The 19,402-nt window shown below is 39.6% G+C and overlaps 1 protein-coding gene and 1 pseudogene across 2 annotated transcripts; one reads left to right on the top strand and one right to left on the bottom strand.

Moving 5' to 3' along the window:
* Window positions 1-3,019: 3,019 nt before the first annotated feature.
* On the top strand, window positions 3,020-4,562 carry LOC140857243 (uncharacterized; annotated as a pseudogene).
* Window positions 4,339-5,986, bottom strand: LOC105044037 (basic leucine zipper 23). 2 transcript variants are annotated; one of them, XM_010921813.4, is made up of 2 exons: window positions 5,516-5,986; window positions 4,339-5,389 (listed from the first exon to the last, which is right to left on the bottom strand). In XM_010921813.4, the coding sequence occupies exon 2, from the start codon at window positions 5,385-5,387 to the stop codon at window positions 4,599-4,601; it is 789 nt and encodes a 262-aa protein (XP_010920115.1). In that variant the 5' UTR covers window positions 5,388-5,389; window positions 5,516-5,986; the 3' UTR covers window positions 4,339-4,598. The 2 variants fall into 2 exon arrangements, with proteins under 2 accessions (XP_010920115.1, XP_010920114.1); XM_010921812.4 differs by having other exon boundaries at window positions 4,339-5,410; window positions 5,516-5,983.
* Window positions 5,987-19,402: the final 13,416 nt, after the last annotated feature.

The raw sequence follows: 19,402 nt of genomic DNA, 5'->3' as shown, positions 1-19,402 counted from the left end.
GTTTCAATGACATTAGATGTTTCTATATATAATCAATCATTCTTTTCCTGTTGAAGAATGTGGTTTCTGTTTGAGGGAGATCAAAATTAATATAAGCATGATTGATCTTTGAATTATAACCAGAATGCAGGCTATACCATGAATGCTTGTATCTGGTTCTAATGAACCATTTCCCAATATCTTCTCTTTAGAGAGTGCATGGCCTCTGTTGAAATTGTGATTTCATATTTGTATAACATGAAACAACGTGAACTTTCCTGTATTGATATATACTCAGGCTGCTGATTTTCCGAGCATAAAGAACCTTCTGGACCTTTGTTGCCAAAGAGTGGCTAATTTGATACGTGGAAAGTCTGCTATGGAGATTAGGCACATTTTCAACATCAAGAATGACTTTAGCCCTGAGGAAGAGGAAGAGAGAAGAAGGGAGAATGAGTTTATCTAGGAGAATTGAGTGGCATTGGCTGTTGGAAAGGAGACCAAATTTAATAAATGTTTATTGGTATTAATGCTAGAGGGTTCATAGTTATGCAGGATTTATGTGATGCCTCAACACATCTATAGTTGTAACCTTTGCGTAGTGCACTTATCTAAGGGTTATATAATAATAGCTATATAAAGCTGTGCTGAAGTGAGTTATTTTACAAGAAGTTGTGGAAGAAAATATAATTTAGACTTTAGTTGTCTATCATGTTCTCTCCATCTCCATATCAAGATAGTTTAGTAGAAAGTTCATTTACTTCTGCTACCTTGATGTAACGCTTCTCTCCTGATATAATGGCATGGGCAACACAATGATGAAAAAGGATTGACAATAAAAGAAGGGTTGTTTATGATCAGGGAGGCTCTTTGTGTCATGATCAGGAAAATTAGAATGCCAAGAGTTGTTTGAAAGAAGTAATATTACCTCAATGTGGGAGTCTATGGAAAATAGAAGAAACTTTGGTGTCATTTGGTATGTGGAGAGAATTTTCTTTACTGGAGTGTTTTTTTCTGGGAGCTGATTCATAGGAATATGGTGTTTGAAAAGATGATTAATTGGAAAAGTGGTATATTTTAGAATATCTTATATTTAGTTAAGTATCTACTTTCATTAGAAAGATACTTAAATAATTATTATATTTTTAATAAAAAAGATTTTATCTCATTCTATTAATGGCTTTAAAGGTATTTTTGGAAAAGAAAAAAGATTTAATTTTCAGCCTGTGAGAAAGTCGCTCGTAAAACATGGATATTTTATTTTTATAGGAATACTTTTCAATATTCTTTAAAAACTCCAATCGAATAAGAGGATTTGTTTATCTTTCTATTGATCAGACTTTCGCCCCTTATCTTCCGGCAAACCAAATGAGTCTTTTGGGGGGCGGGGTGGGAGGGAGATGGGTTAACAAAAGAAAAGAGATACTTTCTTGAGAAACCGATGTATGCAAAATTTGAAGTATGTTCAAAGAAGCTCATATCTACAAGCTTGTAAGCCATGGAATGCGCTGGAAAGCCACAGAGGCTTTTGATGAAGATAAACTTTTGGAAGAAAAAAATTCAAAATGAATTTGGAACAGAAAAAATTTAGATGCTGAATATAGAGAAGGTTGAAAAGAATACAACAAAGGAAAGAGAAAGAAATAATATTTTAAAAAAATAAAATTGTTGAAAACTTGAAAAATCTATATTCTTAGAAACTTGAGTTACATTCCAACTAGTAAACTGCGCCTGCCATGCATCTTGCCATTTAATGCATTGTCACAATCTAAGTGGTTGTATTATATCATAATGGGCATTTACAATGTTACTTCAAGTTCCAAAATAACAGCTTTTTTTTATTCTTCTACATAAAATTGAATTTTATGTAGCATTCTTCATCTTTCTGCCAAGAGAAATATAAGGCGAAACGAAGGATGGTTAATTTTTTTCTACCTTGTGCTTCTATGGAACTGCGAACATATATTTCTATACTCACAATTTTGTCAGAGTTGGGCACTCTGGACTTGCAGTCATTTATTTCTAATTTTGTTTGAATGTGAGTTCACAACCACCTAGTCTCTAACTTTATTGCATGGCTATTTACTACTTTTTTATCTTACGACTTAGAAATGATCAATAGGATAACCTTGTACTGAAAATACAAGGAGTCCACCCACTGCATCAGCTAGTACCAGCACATTTTCTTGAAAATAGATCAAGCTGCGGATGAATTGTTTGTAATTAGAGAGATGAGATTAGAATTTGTTATACTAGCAAAGCTGGCCGGAGTGTGGCAGGGAATAGATAAATGGCATTGATAATTGAATGATAAACTCCATAAAGTCTTTATTACCGCCGTTTACTTAATGTCTTCTTTCCAGTACTTCCAAGCATATGATGCCGGTAAAAAATGCAATAGTAGATAGGTTAATTATTATAACAACCCAAAATTTCATCTGAAAAAACTAAAACTAATCGGATAAAATTATTTCAATATCTTAATCCTATATAAATATCCAATATTTGAATATCTTAATTATATATAAATATTCAATATCTATCTAATACATAACTGATGCGAGATCAAATATATGCTTGCATGGATCTTCGCAGCCAACATCACTCTCGATATATCGGATCTTTAAGTTGTCCCACAGGCTTCCTCTGCTTGGTGGATAAATGATTGTATTTAACAAGTTGGATGCAACACAATCTCTAGACCATGTATCCATCCATGAGTTACTTGGGCTTCTAATTTTCACTTATGTCACTATATATGAAAATCTTTTGCCAATATGATAGATATATAGAAAATCCTATTCTCACCTGATTTAGGTCAACAAAAATCTTGAGATATGTTTATCACATTAGCCGAGATTTTGATATATTGATTTTAATCATCAACATAGATCTAAAATAATCCCATGTCATTCTAAATTTTCGTTCCTCTCAGCCCCAGTCGAGATATCAAACACCCATAGACGAAAACAATGGGCATCGTCCAAATGGACAACCACGTAACAACGCGAATATGCCATCATCTCAGTATAAAATATAAATGGCGCCAAAAGGATCCCACCACGGCATCTCGCGGGCGAGGAGCGAGACATCTGTGGGGTTTCTACTAGGTTCTCCAGGAGTCGATCGATCCGTCAATCATGGCGTCCGTGGCTACTGCGAAGAAGGAATTAGCTTGAAGAGAATGGACGGGGCAGCCCGTCGAGGTGGAGGAGACGGTGGCCATCCAGTCGGAGACGTAGCCCATATGATCGTGGACGGCAGGGCGCTCGCCAAGGTCCTTGGGTACTGCAGCAAGCACGCCAAGAACTCCCCCGCCGGCGAAGCCGAGCTCAAGGCTTGGGACACCGTGTCCGTTGACATTGGCGCTGACGTCCTCTACGAGCGCCTTTCCTTGTGCCTTACTCCTTTAATCTTCTCTTTCTGGTTGTGTTTCCTAGGATTAGCGTTTTGATTGGCTCACTGTTTGTGTCTCGTTCTTGGATACTCGCTGATTAGGGATTTGAGTGGTAGGATTCCATTTTGTTTCAGATCATTGTCAATTTCTGTTTGTTTGCATTGCTAGAAAAGAAGATGTCCAAGAATAGCACCAATATAATTATGAATAACTTCATGTTATTGTATGCTCTTTCTCCCAGCAGCCATGGTGAGTCATCGATATGTATCATCCAAACTCTGCAATTTTGTTTCAAAACATAGTCGATTTCTGTTTGCTGTAGTGCTAGAAGTGAATGCATCTAAGAATAGCACCAATTTAATTGTGAATACTATGATGTGATCTATGTTTTCTCCCGGCAGCCTTGGTATGATAGGAGCCATCAACATATATCATCCAAACGGTTGGTCCTACAAAGTCCGGGCAACAGCTCATGAGGCAAGACGCAGAGCAGTGCAAAACCTCTCCTGAAAAGAGACTGCCACCTTTCTGGTTCAAGACATTTTACTTCTCTCCCAGCACTTGCACCGAGGAGAGTTACTTCATGCAGCAAAGCAAGTCTTATTGGCTGTTATGATGGTAGCTCAAGTTCCCCCCCCACACGAACCTTTTAAAACAATATAAACCAGCATATAATATATCAAACAACAATGTTTAATTTATAATAAATTTACACAGCAACTCAACTTTGTTTTCATATAATTTATCTATACAGCATGTAATTATGGTTTAGATTTATTTATTTGACACCAATATGTAATTCAGATTTTTATTGATGAAAAATTTGGTCAAGATGCGGTGGGAAGAGGAGGGAGCTGGAGGAGAAGGAGAGGGTGGGGCTGACTCCCCACAAGAAGTATTGTCATCAAGAAAGAAGTGGTTCTCCACAGGTACTGGAATTTGCTAATTAATCAACCACTTGGTTTCCAGAATGGAATCCTCTAAAAATTTATTTAACCAACCAACCTTTTAGTTGCCTTTACATTCAAATTCTTTACAATCTTGAGTGATGGAAGTTTCACTTGCTTGACTGTACATGGATGGTGGCTGGCAGCTGGTGATCTTTTTACACAGGGGGGGACTCCACTGCATCTCTAATTTTTCGTTTACCATAGGAGTTATATTTGGTACGCAGTATAAGCTTTACTTATGCCTAACGGCTAAACACAACATTACCTGTAAATCAGAACAGACCTTTAGTTTTCTCGGCCTTAGACGAACACCCAGCAGCCATCACATTTCCACCGCCACAAGCCAAGATGACCTCAGAACTCCCCATGCACCGAATATTGCCAATCTCACAAGCATCAAATTTCTCGCCATTCAATGCACCATCTCCATCTTCATCCCCGTCTTTGCCTTGCATCAGCAATTGCATGCAGTTGATCTGGTCATCACAGAGCACATCGCACGAATTAATGATGTGAGCTCCGAGAAAGTTCCCCTGGGTTGCATTAGAAACCACATCCCCACCCATTTTCGCTGCCCTGTTATAAGGGAAGGCTCCAATCTCTCCTTCTATCCTTCCCCTTATATCGACAAGCAAGCACCTAAGCCTTGCCACCTCTGCCTCCAGAGCTACTTGCCTCTGCAGCCTCTTCATCAGCTGCTGATTGAGAGCCCTCAATTGGAGAAGCTCATCCGCCAGCGAGGCTGTGTGAGCCTTCTTTTTCTCGCGATACTTCCGGACAGCCTCTCGGTTGCCGATCGGTCTCTTCTTTGGTAAGCTCTTCTCGGCAGACTCGAAAGTTTCCATGGCAGGAGCCGAGAGGATCTTGGTGTGGGCATGGAAGCAGGTGTGGCTGTGCGAGAGGTCGGGACCCGGAGGATTGCAGGTGTGGGTGTGGGTGCACGAGTGGCGGGGCATGTCCTTGACGCTCTCGTCGAAGAAGCCATTTATCGAGCAGTTACGGGGCATATGGTCCCCGACATCAGGGCCTGGGAACTGGAAGTCGAGATCCAAGTCGTCCATAGCTGAATTGGGCAGCGGAATTCCTATTTCAGAGGGAATTGGAAGCAGTAAAATTCAAGAAAAGGCAGCAAGAAAGTAAAAATTTGGATTTTGGGTACAATCCACGTTGAAAAGAGAAATTTGCTCACCAGAACCAGAGAGACCTCAGTTCGGTCGAAGAGATTGGATTTTTCGGAGAAGAAATCTGAGAACGATGAAATCCTAGAGAAAAAACGGGCCAAGGAAGAGAAAGTTGGGATTTTGATGGATCCCTCCTCGAGGGGAGATAGAGAAGAAGACTTGGAGGGCACGCACGAGTCTGCGACAAGTACTCACGGCCATTAAGAAGGCTGGAATAGGGACGGAGAGAGAAGAAGGAAGGCGGCCATGGAAGGGAGGTGAATTTCTGGGAACGACCGAGCGAGTAAGAATAATATATTCGCGATTGGAGGAAACAAAAAAACAAAAAAATTGAAATCGCAGGGTAGAGCTGGGAATTCAACAGGAAGGAAATCCCGGGCCAAGAAGCGTTGCTCGACCCCACAGATTGTCCATACCTTCCAGGATTACTCATCGTGGTGAATCGCGATAGGACAGCGTCCGCGACAACATGATGAGCACATGCATGCTTCATGAGATTTGTTGCTTTGGGAGACCTTTAATCTTGTCTGGTTTTTGATGGGTTGACTGCAGACAGTGAAGGGCACTCCAGCCCGATACGGCCTAGACTCGACGGGTGGCGGGTCGTGTTTGGCACAGTTTATTAGTATGTAAATTTTTTTTATTTTAAAAAAAATTTACAAACAAGTTGTGTCGGGTGTGAGGTGCGAGTGCAGTCACTCGAGAAGAACGGAGAGAATTTCGGAGGAGAGGGAGAGCGGGGTGGTTTTGGTGCAGACGAATGCTAGGGCTCGAGAGGAGGGGAGGGAGGGTGATGGTTGCACGGAGTCGAGGTAGATGATGGGTGCAGTATGGACGGTGATGAGACAGATACGGTATGAATAGTCGTGATGGGTGCCTCGTGAAGAGAGGAGGAGGAAAGGATGGAGGGGGTCTGAGGGAGGTGGTTTTGGCACGAATGGATGCTGAAGCCCAAGGGGTGGGGAGAGAGCATGGTGGTCGCATAGAGCCGGAGATGAATGGTGGGTGCGACATGAATGATAGTGGGGTCGTGACAGGTGCGGCACAAACGATCGGCCTCTGGAACCTCCTCTGTCCTCTCCCAGCATCCTCGCACCCCACACCTGCACCTCAAATGGGTCATGCCATGGCACGGTCCGTTTTAAGGGGGCCAGGCTGGCACGCGGTTCATGCCGTGCCGTGCTTGGCCCACGGATCGTGCCAGCTCAAGCCCTTATGGACCGTACCGGATCTGAACCGCGAGTTAGAAAATCCCCAGCCCAGCCAGCCCCCCTCTTATGGGACGTGCCAGGTACGGCACGGTACTATAGCTGATAAGCCGTGCCTGGCACGGCTCGTCTCGTGCCGGGCTAGGCCGTGTCATGGGCGGCCCGACCCATTGCCCATCTATAACTACAAAATCTCTTATCTTTTTCGGTGAGATGAATAATAGTAATCAACAATTATTGCGGTATATTATTTTTATAATATTTTATAACAATAAGTTCGGATATTTTTAAGTATTTTATTGTTAACATGTTACAAGCAGGTTATTTTATCAACCTTCCTATTTTTTCTTCTTTTCTAAATATAAAAGATATTTTATTATTTTTTTGTTTCAATTGGTCATGCTCCATTGACCTGGTGGTGATCGGTGGATGTCAGAACCAGAGATGCGGGGTGAAATGGCATGGTATAAGGCAACGATAGTAAAACAACAGACATCTATACAATATATGAAAGGAGAGCTCTGGGCTCTTCCAGCACGATGCACATCAAATTTCTAGCCAGCCACATGTCGTAAATCCAGGAGGGGTCCTGGGCTCTCTTTTCTCGAGCCTTCTCCCTATATTTTTTTTTTTTTTGCTCAGCGCACTGTGAATTTTCTCTGAACCTTCTCGAAGGCTTTTTTTCCCTCTCTATAGGTCCCTGTTGTCGCTGTCCTCCCCAACCCCCCTCCCCTCCCCATCAATGCCCTGCTCTCCTCGCCGCCACCTCCCACCGATATCTTGCCGTTGCCTTCATGTCCATCGTCACCGATGTCGGCCTTACCCTCATCTCCCTCAAGTGCTTTCCTTTCCGCATTGCCCCCCCCCCCCTTTTTTTCTTTTTTTTTTTTTGCTTCGAACCCTTCCAGAGGCCTTTTTTCGGAGATCTGTGGAAAGGACAGCACCTGAGGGAGATCGGAGTTTCTTAGGTTCCAGTTAGGGGGTTTTTTCTTCCGATCTTCACCGGTATCGGATCCCCCTCCAAATCTCCCGTAGGTGCTTTCCTTCCCCTAGATCTCCATTTTTTTCTTTTTTTTTCTTTTTTTTTTTGCTTCCAACCCTTTTGGAGGCCTTTTTTTTCAGAGACCTATGGAAAGGACAACACCTAAGGGAGATCGGAGTTTCTTAGGTTCCAGTTATGGGGTTTTTTAGAGATCTATGGGAAGGAGACGGCAGCTGAGGGAGATCGGGGTTTCTTAGATACTAAAGAATGAAAAAAACAATGGAGGAAGTAAGAAGAAAAACATAGGAAAAATCAGTGGAAACAAAGAAAAGGCAAAAAAAAAAAACTGAAGGGTTCAGAAAGAGGATGAAGCAAAAAAAATAAAAAAACAAAAGAAGATCTATGAAAAGGAAAGCACCTGAAGGAGATTGGTGGGGGTGAGGGAGGTGTGGGAGGCGCTCGGGGTCGGAGAGGGGAGGCGAGGGGGCTTGATGGTGTCGAAGTCGGGAGAGGAGAAGGAAGGGGAGGGGGGTTGGTGGCATCAGAGCCGGAGGAGGGGAGGGGAGGGCGTTTAGTGGTCACGCAGAGTCAGATGCGATGCGGATGGCGGGTGTGGCGCGGATGATAGTGGGGCGGGGCCATGATGGGGGCGACACGGACGGCAGCGACCTGGGCCTCACATGTTGGGGGGTTGGGGGGAGTCGGTGGGAGGAAGGAAAGGGAAGGGGGAAAGGGAAGAAAGAAAAAAAAAAGTATTTGAAAAAGGGAGAAAAAAATAATTATTATTATTTTATTATTAATAATAATTTAAAATATTATTTTTAAATAATAATATAATAATATTTTAAAAAATTAAAAAAATAATATTATAAAAAATAAAAGTAGGGGAGGGATCTGAGACAAAAATAAAATTTTTGAAAAAATATTTAAAATAATATTATTACTTTATTATTAATAATAATTTAAAATATTTTTTTTTAAATAATAATTATTGGGTATAAAATATCCACAGCCGAAGTCCTCAGCAGAATTGACCCCAGGAGGGCTCCGCCCGGACTCCTACGGGAGCCGGGCCCCGTCGCCAGCGTCGACTATAGAACAACTCCGCCCGGACTCCTACGGGAGCCGGGCCCCGTCGCCAGCGTCGACTACAGAACAACTCCGCCCGGACTCCTACGGGAGCCGGGCTCCGTCGCCAGCGTCGACTACGGAACGACTATGCCCGGACTCCTACGGGAGCCGGGCTCCGTCGTCAGCTTCGACTACCGATAAGCTTCGTCCGGACTCCTATTGGAGCCGGACTCCGCACCTGACTCCAACTACCGGTAAGCTTCGTCCGGACTCCTACGGGAGCCGGACTCCGCACCTGACTTTGATTGCAGGACAACTCTGCCCGGACTCCTACGGGAGCCGGGCTCCGTCGCCAACATCGACTACAGAACAACTTCGCCCGGACTCCTACAAGAGCCGGGCCCCGTCGCCAACGTCGACTACGGAACAACTCTGCCCGGACTCCTACGGGAGCCGGGCTCCATCGTCAGCTTCGACTACCGGTAAGCTTCGTCCGGACTCCTACGGGAGCCAGACTCCGCACCTGACTCCAACTACCGATAAGCTTCGTCCGGACTCCTACGAGAGCCGGACTCCGCACCTGACTCCAACTACCGATAAGCTTCGTCCGGACTCCTACGGGAGCCGGACTCCGCACCTAACTTTGATTGCAGGACAACTCCGCCCGGACTCCTACGGGAGCCGGGCTCCATCGCCAGCTTCGACTACCGGTAAGCTCCGCCAGGACTCCTACGGGAGCCGAGCTCCGTCCACGACCCCGACCTCAAGAAGGACTCCGCCAGGACTCCTACGGGAGCCGAGCTCCGTCCACGACCCCGGCCTCAAGAAGGACTCCGCCAGGACTCCTACGGGAGCCGAGCTCCGTCCACGACCCCGGCCTCAAGAAGGACTCCGTCAGGACTCCTACGGGAGCCAGGCTCCGTCACCAGTTCCGACCACTGCCGAACTTCAGCCGACAAACCTGTACTTTCTGGCGCAACCCAGCAACCACCTTGATCCTGCTCCACTTCCTGAGGCGGACCCCGCGCGGCTCCATTATTCCCGGGCAGGCCGCTATGATGCTCACGATCCTGCTCCACCTCCTGTAACGGATACTGTGCGATCCTTCCATCCACTGACAAGTCGCGACAACGGACGCCGCTCCACTCCCTGCAGCAGACTCCACGTGGCGCACTGCAGTGAGGGCCACGGGTCTACTCCACTACTCCTCGCAGCAAATTCCTCCTGACGGTGGGCAGCCCACTACAGGACGGTTATGAACGTCACTATCAGTCTGTTGAGCCCACCGCCTATATAAGGGGGACCCCAGATACGTTATTCTCTAAGCTCTAGTTTTCTACCTAAAAACTCTGCTAAATTCTCCGTTCGAGCACTCCATTCTTGTTGAGGCAGAGAACTGACTTGAGCGTCGGAGGGTCTTGCCGGAGCAACCCCACCTCCGGTTTAGACTTCCTTTGCAGGTCCCGGCGGCGACCGCGACTTCCTCGACTCCAGCTTCTCCGGCGCAAGCGGATTTTTGCACCAACAATAATAAAGTAGTATTTTAAAAAATTCAAAAAATAATATTTTAAAAAAAATGAGGGAGGGATAAGAGATGAAAATAATATTTTTTAAAAATAATATTTTTTAAAAAATAAAATATTATAAAAATAATAATAATAATAATAATATTTTTTTTAAAAATACTATTTTATTATTATTTAAAAATAATAACATATTATTTTTTTTAATTTTAAAAATAATAACATAATAATTTATTTTTTAAAAATAATATTTTTATTATTTTGTAAAAAATAATATGTTTTGAGATCTGAATCGATACATCAGATCAAATCAAATAGTATTTTCTTATTTTATATTGATTGTTATTATAATTATCTTCTTATATTTTATAGTATAATGAATAATTTTATTATTTTATTATTAGTATCTTTGTTAGGATATTTTCTAAAATTAACTTATAATATCATCTTATTTTATATTGATTATTATTGTAATCATCTTTTTACATTTTATAGCTACACTTATTTTATTATTTATTCCATGTTGTTGCTATTTAATTATAAATCTCTTGGTAAGCAAGATTTAAGATACGTTTAATATAGACTGATAAGAATAATATTAGTATTAATTTTTGTTTGAAATTTTTTTATTTTTATGGACATGATGGACGGTCGCTAAATTCTAGCAGCAATCTCTGTTCAAGTTCATGGACATTGGAAGGCTGCTGCATCATAGCAGCAATCATACTTTGAAATTTTTTTTGGGACAATAAGGCTACTGCATCGCATCAGCAACTATGTTCGGACCCTCTGACCAATCCTCCCCTCAAATGATGTTATAAAATAAGGAGCGGAAAGTTGTTGTTAATAAAGTAGCAATCCTTCTATATAGTTGATGAGAAATTGAATTAGATTTTTTATATGATGCTAAAATCTACATGATACTGATGAAAAATAAAAAAAAATTATCTGATCTTGCTCTGGCTACAAACTCTCTCGCTCAAAGTAAGGTATGGTTAGTGATATTATTTCTTACTGATTGTTCTTTTCTTTTTTTTAATTATTATTTTTTTGTTATTTCATCAATTTACTTGAGAAGAAACTTAAAGAATTGATCCACGAAAGGTGGGTTGCATATCTTTTTCTTTTTTGCTAGTTTGTTTGATCATCTATTATACTTTGTATTCCCTTATTAGCTTAATGAAATGATGTCGGTATGAATCTGACAGCTTCTAGATTCTGAAAGAGGAGTTCAATGCAGCATAACGAACTTGAGATTTAATATATAAACTTGAGGTTTGATATAACATAACGAAGTTATCGATTACACTTAGCAGATAAGATTGTGAATCTCATTATTATTTTTTTATTATATTTCAAAAATATATTATTATTTTTATAGTTTTTAGTTCGTGAAAAAAATAAATTTTAAATCTATGCAGAAAAATATCTTTTCTTTTAATTTTTCTATCTTTTCTTTATTTTTGCTGATTTCTCTATATTTTTTAATTTTTTTTACTTTTTTCATTTGTAAAAGTCTCAATCGAATGGGAGGCTCGAAATAGCCAAATAGAAAAATGTAGATCCATCTCAATCGGATAGGAGGCTTGGAGCAGACACGATAGCTTTTTCTCTCCCTCTCAATAAAATTTAACAAAATTTATTATTTTTATAGATTAGTTTTTACTATTATTTAGTAATTAAAAAATTTATTATTATCTTGGTGTTAATTTAATTTTCAGTTTAAATAGCTTGAAGGTAATTAAATGATGATAGAAAAATTTATTAGTATAAATTTAATTTTAAAATAATAAATTTTTTTACTATTTCAATTGACTTTTCAACAATGAAAATAATATTTATGGTATAGATATATTCTTTTTGTTGGAAAAAAAGTTAGTTATAACTATTTTTTTTGGATGATTTTGTAGTTTTGGATCCATCTATTGAGTAGATATCTTTAAGAAGACATTCGATATATTTACCTCCCACATTAGTTTATCAATAATTAAAAAAAATATAAATATTTTAACTTTTATTTTACTAAAATTTATTTTATTATATTATTTATTGTTAGAGTAAGTAAATCGAGTGTTTTTTTTCATGTTTTTGGGTGAAATAATAACTGTATTGTTTTTTCAAAATACTAATTTATTATTATTTAAAAATAATCACATATTATTTTTAAATTTTAAAAATAATAACATATAAATTTATTTTTTTTAAAATAATATATTTTGAGATCTGAATTGATCCATCGGATCAGATCAAACAGTGTTGTCTTATTTTATATTGATTGTTATTATAATTATCTTTTTATACTTTATAGTATAATGATTAATTTTATTATCTTATTATTATTATCTTTGTTAGAATATTTTTTAAATTTAACTTGTGGTATCATCTTATTTTATATAGATTGTTATTGTAATTATCATTTTATATTTTATAGCTGTACTTATTTTATTATTTACTCCATGTTATTGGTATTTAATTATAAATCTCTTGATAAGTAAGATTTAAGACATGTTTAATACAGATTGATAAAAATAATATTAGAATTAATTTTTGTTTGAGATTTTTTTTATTTTCATAGACATGATGGACAGCCGTTAAATTCTATTAGATCAAACAGTGTAGTCTTATTTATTTTATTAAAATTTATTATATTACATCATTTATTATTGGAGTAAATTAATTTAGTAATTTTTTATCATATTCTTATGTAATTTTGTTGATTTAGTTATGTTTGCTCATATCATTTAACAATAGAGTATTTGATCATTTAGATGATTCTTTTCCTCTTATTATATTTAATTTTTTAACTCTATTTAAATAGATTTTTAGATCAAAATAAAATATTATTCTAAGGAGACATGATGTATATGATGTTAGGTAGGTTTAAGAAAAAAATATATCAAATTTTAAAATTTTTTAAGATATTTTAGTAATTTTATTTCACAGCCCTATAAATATTTTAAAATATATTTAAGATTTATTTTCTATTAGTTGTCTCTTAATTATAATTTCATAAGTGGACATTGTTGAAATTTTGTCAGAAAAAAATTTGGAAGAAATTATGAACAAATTAGAATTGCTTAAATCAATATATGAAATCGAGGTTCGATACAATATAATGAAGTTATTGATCACACTGACCAAGTAAGATTGTGAATTTCATTATCTTTTTTTAGTTATTAATTTTTTATTATATTTCAAAAATTTATTACTATTTTTATAGCATTCAATTTGTACTAAAATGGATTTTAAATTAATACGGGAAAAGATCTTACCTTTTCATTTTTTTTCATTTTTTCTTTGTTTTCATTGATTTTTTGCATATTTTTCTCTATTTTTTCTTTATTTTATTTATTTATTTTTCTCATTTGCAGGATTCTCAACTTGGTGGGAGGCTTGGAGTAGCTAAATATGAAAGTTTAAATTCATCTTAATCGGATAAAAAGTTTTGAGCGGTCAAGATAATTTGGTCACTATTATTTTATCATTTTATTATCAATAGTTTAAAAAATTTATTACTGTCTTGTTAATAATTTTAAATAAATTTTTAAAACCAAAAATGAAGTTTTAAATAAGGACGATACTTGATGTCTTATAATAGTTAAGCACCTCATTGTTGTACCATTGTTAAGTACTAATTACTTTACATTTAATGATTGTATACGCAAATAGGATCAATATAAATTTTTAAAAAATAAAAATATTTAATATTTAAAATTATAAATTATTTTTTCAATCATTTTGATTCATATTTTGTTATGGAACTTAATTCACTAATACTTTAATAAAATTTTTTGATATCCATATTTTGAATTTAAATAAAAAAATTATGTTAGATAAAGATTAACAAAAACATAATTTTATTGGCTAATAAAAATATTATATATTATATTATATAAAAAATATGTTAATAAAATATTTTAAATTTTTATTTTGATGCAAGATAAATTGCACACTGGTACACAATGGAGGGGTGGCGATGGCCCTTTTACGTGTCACCACAAGTAGGGGCCTGCGATGTGGGTCGAGTCCTTGTGGTCAGCGACTAGAGGGGATGGGCGTGTGAAGGTGCATGGTACCAGGAGTGACACATGGTCGAGGGTAGGGGGCTGGGCAATGCATGGCTGGAGGTGGAGAAGGGCAGGGTGCTTTCGGAACTGAAGTAGGGCGTGAGATCTATATAGTGGGGAGCAGGCTAGAGGTTGGGTTGAGGGTGGTGGTGGTGGTGGAAAAGAAGATGGAGGAAGAATGATCAACATCGTATGGTGTAGAGCGGACTGCAAACTCTTCCATTGTCGGCCATTGGGCACGATGCGTTCGCCATGTCCAATAGTGTATGCAAAGAAATCGTTGTCCTTTCACCATTTGTGAAAAGTTCACTTTTGACCTCCTTCGCTCTGTCCATCTCACCCCCGATCTCTAGAGCATCATCCTATCCGATGTCAACTTTGATCTCACCTTTCCTAACCTAAACATTGCCATTGATGCCCTTTTCGTCCTTCTCGCTGTAACTCTTATTGCCTCACCTATCTCATCAATTACAGTGACTGTGAAACTATCACCTGCTTTGACTCCCTCACCGACTTCCTCCACTCCACTTGGTCACCACTGACGCCCTTGAGCGCATGCTTGCCCTTGATGATCGCGTCCTCCCTTGCAGTGCCTCTCCTATCGTCCTCAACTGCATCTCTGTCTGGTCCAATTGCATTGCAATCGTTGTCGTTGATAGTTCTAAAGCCGTCACTTATGCCACCTTCGACTCCCTTGCTTATCCTTTTGAGGAGTTCTAGTCCAAGTGCATGTTCAATCTTGCTGGCAACAAGTTCATCAACATTGACAACTACCTTGCCATCGACTCCAACTATGTTGCCATTGTTTTCAATTCCAATAAAGCAGGGCATTGGGGCTAATTGGCTAAGGGGGAAGATGGGGGAGAAGGGGCTCACAAAAAACCTTGGAACTTCAAAATGTTTCCAGCACTTGACATCATTCTCGATTCTAAATTGCATCTAACGTTCGATATGGTTACCTATCAGCCACGCACATCACTAGCTAGCTATAATCAGTTGGTGGTGGATAAATAAACGACCCCCTCGGTGAATTGGACCGCCAGAAGAAAAAAAAAAAAAGCTAGTCGTAAAAAGCCTCAAAAGTTTTTTGTATTGAGATTTGACGTCTCCAGATTGGATCCACATTGAGCCCACAACAAGATCCAGGATGACGAACGGAGTCCAACGAGCCCAAGAACAACTCAAACGGAGTACAGACGGCGAAGATACGTGTGAAAGAAAGCTCGGAGCGATGGTGCAGTGCACGAGACAATAGCGGCCGGTGGCGGGCCAGCATGCGTGGGCACCAGGCCCAGCGCCCTTGTGTGGTCCACAGTGGACCACAAGGCGCTGGACGGTCCATGGGGCCGCATGGACCGAACACGCGGTCCACGCACGGTCTACGATGTTTTTTGTACGATCTGACGGCTCTGGAGCGAGCCATTCACAATCGGATGGCTGAGATTGATTTCGAATTTGATCAGATGATCTGTGGCCTTGATGTACGCAATCGAACAGCTCTTATGCGAGCCGATCACGATCGAACAATCACGGATGGTTCTAGACTTGATTGGGACTCTATATTCCTACTGAAACAGTATTTTTGAGATTTTAAAGCCTATATAGCTCTAATTGACAAGCTGTCAGTTGCATTGGAGAGCTAGTGACATCCTGGAGGTGCAAAAAGCTTCAAGAGAGGTTTCAGAGAGCTTTTGTGAGGATTTTAGAACTTTTCAATGTGAGACTCTTGTATAAGGATTGAGTGGTGAGTTCATCTTATATTGGTTTTGTTTTATTCTCTCATGGTGAAGCTTGCACATCCCGTGGAGGTAGGCTTGAGATCGATCCATATATTTATATTATATTTTTTATTTTATTTCTTCTTTCTTCCTACTGCATCGTGTGGTACTGGATCCTACGCAATAATTGGTATCAAAGCAAGGTGGTACCAGAGCATAGGTTACGGTGGTGGTGATCGAGATAGAAGATAGAGAAGACAAGCATAATCAAGATGAAGATTTATAGGTTTGATGGAAAGAATAATTTTTTCTTGTGGCAAGCAAGAGTGAAGGATATGCTCATCCAGCAAGGGTTGATCAATGCTCTCTTGTGCGAGGAGAAGCCGACCAACGTGGAGGTGCAGGATTGGAGGCGGCTCCAGATACAGGCAGTGAATACAATCTGCTTGTACCTAGCGGATGAGGTGGTGATCCATATGCTTGACGAAACTTTCTCGACGATGCTGTGGTCGAAGCTCGAGGAGTTGTACATGGCGTAGTGTCTCACCAATACCCTCTTCCTCTAGAGACAGTTCTACTAGCTGCAGATGATTGAGGGATAGAGCGTACAGGAGCATCTCAGCCACTTTCAGAAGATCCTCATCAACCTCAGTGTTGGCGAGAAAGTTGAGGAGAAGATTAGGGCACTAGTCTTGCTAGCATCGCTCTCCCTTCGTATGAGTCTTTAGTGATTGCTCTTCTAGTGGAGAAGAGCACCATCAAGATGGATGAGGTTACGGTGATTCTTCAGAATGAGGTTCTCAGGATGAAAATTTTAATTTCGAGCTCAGGTGACGACAATTCAACTTTGGTGGTTGCTGGAGGAGTAGGAGGCGGCAGACAAAGTGACAGGAGATCGTGACTAGGGCCATCCAGATCCAAGATAAAAGACTTGAGCAAGATCAAATGTTACTGGTGTGATGAGTTGGGGCATCTAGCCAGATATTGTCCTTAACTCAGGGATCGGACGAGGGCTATTGCAGCGACAGCCAGTAGCGAGTCAGAGGATGATGTTTTAGAGACATCTAACGAGGTATCTACTTTTTTTCAGTAGTAGATTTTAGATTCTACATGCACCTATCATGTATGTTGCAAAGAGAAGCAATTTGACTCCCTAGAGAGTAGTGAGGGCACTATTTATCTACCAGATAGATGGAGCTATGCGATCAGAGACATCAAGATGGTCAGCTGAAGGACACATGATGGTGTAGTGAGGAGATTGGAAGAGGTCCAATGCATACTCGATTTCAGACAGAATCTTATCTCACTGAGCAGACTGGATTCGAGAGGCTACAGGACGGTAGCTGATGGAGGAATCCTAAAGGTGTTATGTGGTGATAGGATTGTTCTGAAGAGAAAGAAGAGGATGAAAGGACATTACTATCTGACGGAGAGTTCAGCGTGAGGTGGAGCTTCAGGTGTCAGGAGGAGCCCAGAGTGAGGCTCCAGGTAAAGGTAAATCGGGCATTTGACAAGAGACTCAGGAGGACGAGAGGCGATATCGCAAAGTGAAGTTTCTATTGCCACCGGAGACTTTCCCAAGCAGATTTTTGGTCAGAGTGGACACAGTCCATGATAGAGGTGGGATCGAGTGGTCTAGCTTGACACCCACATTAGTCCATCCATGAGACAGCAGGCATGCCCCAGAACATGGGGGTGAGACGGATCACAAGCTCTCAGAGATAAATGAAGGTCAAATATCGAGTCGAGATAGAGATTGTTGAGATTTGATGTCTCAATATTCAGTCCGTATTGAGCCTACAACGAGGTCCAAGACGACGAACGGAATCCAATGAGCTCAAGAACAGTCCAAATGGAGTCCAAACAGCGAAGATATACGCAAAAAAAAGCTCGAAGTGGTGGTACGATGCGCAAGGCAGTGGCGGCCGGCGGCCGGCGGCGGGCCGGTGGAGGCCGACGGTAGCACGATCGAGCCCAGCGAAGATGCACATGCAGGCACACATGGCCCAGTGTATGTAGGTGCCATACCTAGCACCCTTCACGGTCCATCATGGACTGCGAGGTGCTGGACGGTCCATGAGGCCGCATGGACTGAACACACGGTCAACACGCTGTCTACGGTGTTTTTTTACACGATTTGATGGCTCTAGAGCGAGCCATTCGCGATCAGATGGCTGAGGTTGATTTCAGATTTGATCAGGTGATCGGTGGCCCTGATGTACATGATCGAACGGCTTTGGTGCAAACTGGTCACGATCTAACGGCCACGGATGGGTCTAGCTTGATTGGAACTCTGTATTCCTGCTGAAACAGTATTTTTGAGATTCTAAAGCCTATATAGCTTTAATTGACGAGCCGTCAGTTACGTTGGAGAGCTGGTAACATTTTGAAGGTACAAAAAGACTTCAAAAGAGATTTTAGAGAGCTTTTGTGAGGATTTTAGAGTTTTTTAATGAGAGACTCTTGTACAAGGGTTGAGTGATGAGTTTCTCTTGTATTATTTTTATTTTATTCTCTCATAGTGAAGCTTGCATGCCCCATGGAGATAGGCTTGAGGCCGATCTACATATTTGTATTGTGTTCTTATTTTATTTCTTCTTTCTTCCTGTTGCACCATGTGGTACTTGATCTTGCGCAATACTTTGAAGTATTGTAGCAAAAGCCATTATAATAACTTGTTTTACGGGGCATGGTATACATTTCTAAAATGGTAAACTAATGAAAAATCTTTAGTTCTAGTTTTAAATTAAAAGCAGCTCCCCAGCTAAGTTTTATGTAAAAATATCTCCCTATTCCAAATATAAATTAAAAGCAACTTTCCATTTTGGCATAAAATGATCAAATTACCTCTGCAGTTATAAAGCAACACTAAAATAATACTGCAATATTATAAAATAGTACTGTCTTATTGTAATATAATACTGACTTATTGTAAAGGAATACTACCTTATTATAATACTGTACTAATCTAATAAGGTATTATTACATTACAATAAGACAGTATTATATTATATTATATTATTGTAGTATTGCAATAAGATTGTATTCCTTTACAATAAGGAAATATTACATTATAATAATGCAGTACTATTTTATAATACTGCCATATTATTTTATAATAATACAGTATTATATTATATTAGTACAGTATTACAATAAGATAGTATTCTTTTATAATAACGCAATATTACATTACAATAGCACAGTACTATTTTATAACATCGCAGTATTGTTTTAATGTTGCTTCATAACTGCAGGGATAATTCAGTCATCAATGCTATTTTGGAAGCTACTTTTAATTTATGTTTGGAATGGAGAGCTACTTT

Source organism: Elaeis guineensis, chromosome 4, assembly GCF_000442705.2.
Source record: "Elaeis guineensis isolate ETL-2024a chromosome 4, EG11, whole genome shotgun sequence".
NCBI classification, from domain to species: Eukaryota; Viridiplantae; Streptophyta; class Magnoliopsida; order Arecales; family Arecaceae; genus Elaeis; species Elaeis guineensis.
Note: the sequence above shows the minus strand (reverse complement) of the source record. Positions and strands in the feature narration are given on the sequence as shown.

Bases quoted from the DNA above. Each gene is read 5' to 3' on its own strand.
- LOC105044037 (XM_010921813.4), bottom strand. From the start codon at position 5,387: ATGGACGACTTGGATCTCGACTTCCAGTTCCCAGGCCCTGATGTCGGG.